The following is a 4579-nucleotide window of genomic DNA, read 5'->3' on the forward strand; positions in this document are numbered from 1 at the left end:
ACTGCCTATTTATTTTAAATATTTTTCTATAAAAATGCTCACAAATGCTGTGGCATAAAAATTTTTAATAAAATAAAAGTTTTGCTTTCTGACAGTATTGTTTCCGTGGTCTATCACCCCACTTTTTGAGCACAAGCTTGACACAAACTCGATAAAATGGTTGCAGGTAACAACTCCTTTGTATTAACAGGCATACATATGGACATAACGGTCTATTTTATCCAAAAGTCAAATGTTCTGAAATATTGTGAACACTTCCTTTCAGATGTCAGTAAGATGTATTTCAGTAAGAGTCTCTCAAGTCTCTTATACCCACCAAGGCTGCATTTATCTGTGCAAAAATACAGGAACAGTAATACTGTGAATTATTATTACAATAAAAAATTTAAAAAAGATTATAATATATCTTAAAGTATAATTTCTTCCTGTGATGGCAAAGCTGAATTTTCAGCATCATTACTCCAGTCTTCAGCGTCACATGATCCTTCAGAAATAATTCCAATATGGCGATTTGCAGCTTGGGAAACTTTTTTTTATTGTTAATGTTGAAAACAGTTGTTGCTGCTTAATATTTAATAACCATGTAACTATTTTCAGGATTCTTTGTTGAACAGAAAGTTCAAAAGAAAAGCATTTATTTGGAAATATTTTTTAACACTATAAATGTCTGCCAGTTCTGATTAGATTAATTTCTTTCAAACAATAAATCTTCTTGATCTCAAACTTTTAAATGGTAGTGTAAATAATTAGCTACTTGAAATTCTGAATAAAAAAGAAAATAAGAAATGTTTATTTTGGACCCTGACCACAGACGAGACAAAGACCTTGTACAAAACCAAAGCCAAATATAGTTTTTAAACTGCAAGGTTGAGTACATGTCCGCTCAGAGTCTCAGTGGATCAACCAATAAGCTTGACGTTGTCGGTGCCGTTAGGTTAAAAAAAAAAACCTCCGTACAACTGCCATGCTGCAGATTCGGCCGACTAGCATTGCCAGAAGCAGTTTGGGGGAGGATATTATTCAGAAATTATTAGAGCAGCCATTGTGTGCAATGTGCAAGAGACAGGGGTAAGGTCACACTAACTAGAAAATCATTCAACATCCCAGCAAAAAGTCTCCTTACCTTCTCAGACTGGCTGAGCAGNCAGACTGGCTGAGCAGAAAGTGATGAAAATGTGGGTCATCCTTTATTGGCTATAATGCAAGAGAGTTAAATTGGAAACTATTCTCCAAAGAGACTTACTGACCTGATAGTTATTTCATCTGCAACTAATTACAGCCACATGGTGAGAGGTGCAACTATATAGTGAAGGACATAGTGACTTGCATTTTGAAAGTGAGGTGTTTTCACACCAGCCGTGCAGCTGCTATGAAAATTCACAGCTGTAACTGCACCAAAATCAGCCTGTGGGTAAGTCTTACTGATACCTAAAAAAAGGCATATGTGCAGATCCCATAGAAGTGCAGAAGCAAACTGTGAATGTAACCTACACTGCTCTCCCATTTGAATCCTGATACTGTTCCAGCGACCAGCCGTCGTACAGAGGATGGCTCTGGGTCAGAATCAGTCTGTTCCTTAAGGGAAAGAGAGACACATTCACCATGTGTACAGAATGGCTTGATCTCATGAAACAAAGCCCTAAAATAGCTGCATCTCGACCCAGTCAAAATATGGTACTGGTCACACTGCAAAAGATGACATCAGTCTCAATGAATGGGGTGGGTCGCACTTGACAAATCCACCTCCAAAACATACAATTGTAACCTGACTCCACAGCAGGTACAACAGCAGATGGCCTTAGCAAAGGACTTTGATGAAGCTGACAAAAAAACATGTTGGGTTATGACCTAGCCTTTCCCCTCCACAATGGTAAAGCAATATCGTAAAACCTTGTCCGACGAGCCACCCTTGAAGGCATCTTCATCATCTTCTTCAATGATCTTCATTGGTTTAGCTGCTTTACGGCCTTTATCTGACTTGCTTTTGTCATCAGAGTGTGTCTGTAAAATAAAGTTTACACAACATGAGGAATTATTTCTGAAATACTACCTGGTGAATTTCGAAGAACATGTTTGTACCTGGTACCAATGCATTCTGGGTGTCAATAATAAGTGGCAACATAAAAAAACAGCCCAGAGCTTTATATGGAATTTACCATCCAATAAAAAATGTCTGACAAACATTCGTCTCAAAATATCCTGCTTACAGTGAGATTAAACTTAACATATGTGGAAACTGACTGTGATATGCTTTATGAAAAGTTCAACACTGGCATTGTGAGCAATGTACGTCCGATCTTTACAATCTGATCACAAGTGGTGACAGGAAACATAAATGCACGTTACAATCAGCCGTAAAGAGGGATTTGTCTTGCCTGACCACATCTTGATAACAGGTGTAACTAGGGCCTTTCACCCAAGAGACATATTTCACTAAAAAATTACAATTTCTCTCGTGATTCCAAACCTGTAAGACTACTTGGCAAGCAAACAAAACAATCAGACATTTCTTAATATATCAACTTTTGTGACACAAAAGAAAGTCATACAGGTTTGGAATCACTTCAGGCAAATTATATATATAATTCACACACACGTATATAATTTTTCATTGAGTGAACTATCCCTTTAACAACAAAAACAGACCACGTGGTTCTTTTAGGCGTTTTACAGCTGGTATTATTACATGCATTTTCGTCAATCTGATTAGAAGCGGACAGTGCTAAATACAGGTGTAAATTGTGTATAAAACATTTTGAGCTTGTTCACATTCCACACATTGAAGCAGACTGTTTTTGTAGTGTAGGCGCTCATGTGATCGAATACGTTTGAACAGTCGCAAAATATCACCTACTGGCCTGATACGTAATCACTGTAGGACATCTTGCGAGAAGGTGCACCAAAACAAGCAGTTTAAACTTTGCTGTGTTGTACAAAAGCATACAAGTTACGGTCAAAAAAAGTTACACCTGCTTTCTTTATACTTTAGGTCATTGTCCGATTGCTCATAATCCGCATGACACAAGGTCATTTTGTACTTGTACAGTGTGACAAAATAAGGGGAAGACGCATTCAAGATACAGTTTAATACCAGCCACAAAATGTCTCAGCTGACCACTTGCGATCAGATCATGGAAAAGCCAAGGTGGAAACAAGATACTAACCTGATCTTTCCCCTTGGCCTTCTTTAGGTACTCCTCAACTGCATCAACAGCCTGTTGGAAGCGCTTGCCTTTGTTTATCTTGATCATCTCCTCTTTGTGGGGGTGGTAAGGCTTCAGCTGCTCTACCTTTATCCAAGCGCTAAAAGGGCAACGCATATCTAAAGTCAAAATCTGTTTGGTTTAAACTCTCAAATCCTATGCAAACAAGAGGAAGTGATGGTAAAAGACTAAGATCTTGTCTGTACTCACTGATCTTCAGTTCCAAAAAACTTGACAAAGAAACATTTTTTGCCTCTTGGCTTTTTCAGATCCTTCGGAGGACTGACGATCTGAAAACACAGTAGTTAGGGGTCAGTAAATGTGACAAACCAACACATTATGCAAATTAGTCTGCTGATACAGTAGCTGTCTCTGAAACTCAACTGTCTACACAGAGAACTTTTTTGGACTGGTTTTAACGTTTAATTTGAAGCATTCTTGCTTTGGTTTGATCGAAAGCAACCAAAAACGCTTTCTAGATAGCTAGCTCACTAGGTTTTGAATACAATTTCGACCTCTATATGCAAGAGCCAACAGCTGACCTCACAAAAACAACAGAAGTTCAACTCAACCGTTTACGTTACATGAAAAGATCTTACCTTGCCTGGCCAAGGTGGATAGCGTCCAAGCTTACCCCTGAAACATATATAGAGACGATAAGTTAGTATTTTAAATAAAACGTGACACGATTGAGCGTTTATTAACTAAAATTTATCGTGCCTCGAAACAAGCTAACGTAGTGTATAGCAAAACCCGTTTCGACCCCATCAGCTAACTGCCCCGAAACTTGTATTAAATTCATTGTTTATATAATTACTCACCTAAACTTAAGATGAAACACTCTTTTAGTGTTAAACACACTAACATCGCAGGTTTTCCTCAAAAAGCATATGAAGTAATCGTTAGCTTGTATGCTAAGCGCTCTCAAGCCTGCTGCTCAGCGTTTGGCTTGACGACACATAAACTGGGCCATATGTTAGATTTTTAACAAAACATTTTATTGCAGCCACGACAAAATGCCTTGCACGTGCACGAAAGAGAACTTAACCTCGACGTGAAATTAAATCGAATAAAGTAAAAAATTGCTATCTTACCAAACCAGATCCCCGATCCTTAGATGCACGGTCGCCATCTTAAACTGTTAGAGAGAAGAAACGTCGCACTGAATGCAGGGAATGAACACACCCACAACACCCATCTACCCTGCGAGCGAGCGACGCGACGCGACAAAAGCAGACTACGCCGCGCTCGACTCGTTGATCAATGGAGGCTGTTACTGCGAGCGGTGTAGTTTCGCTCGTCGCTCACTAGCAGTGTAATGACACTGACCTGCTTCATGCATTTTAAACTGCAGGTTCTGGAGATGTTATACAGAG

The 4579-nt window shown here is 38.9% G+C and overlaps 1 protein-coding gene across 1 annotated transcript; it reads right to left on the reverse strand.

The window, feature by feature from the left end:
* Positions 1-1123: 1123 nt before the first annotated feature.
* Positions 1124-4410, reverse strand: LOC107579422 (putative oxidoreductase GLYR1; the record flags this gene model as incomplete). Its single annotated transcript, XM_016265255.1, has 7 exons — positions 4298-4410; positions 3803-3839; positions 3414-3493; positions 3165-3303; positions 1891-2001; positions 1492-1575; positions 1124-1194 (listed from the first exon to the last, which is right to left on the reverse strand). Coding segments are annotated over exons 1-7 (560 nt in total), but the record flags the coding sequence as incomplete, so codon positions are not given.
* Positions 4411-4579: the final 169 nt, after the last annotated feature.

Source organism: Sinocyclocheilus grahami, unplaced genomic scaffold (genome assembly GCF_001515645.1).
Source record: "Sinocyclocheilus grahami isolate Dianchi unplaced genomic scaffold, SAMN03320097.WGS_v1.1 scaffold17191.1, whole genome shotgun sequence".
Taxonomy (NCBI): Eukaryota; Metazoa; Chordata; class Actinopteri; order Cypriniformes; family Cyprinidae; genus Sinocyclocheilus; species Sinocyclocheilus grahami.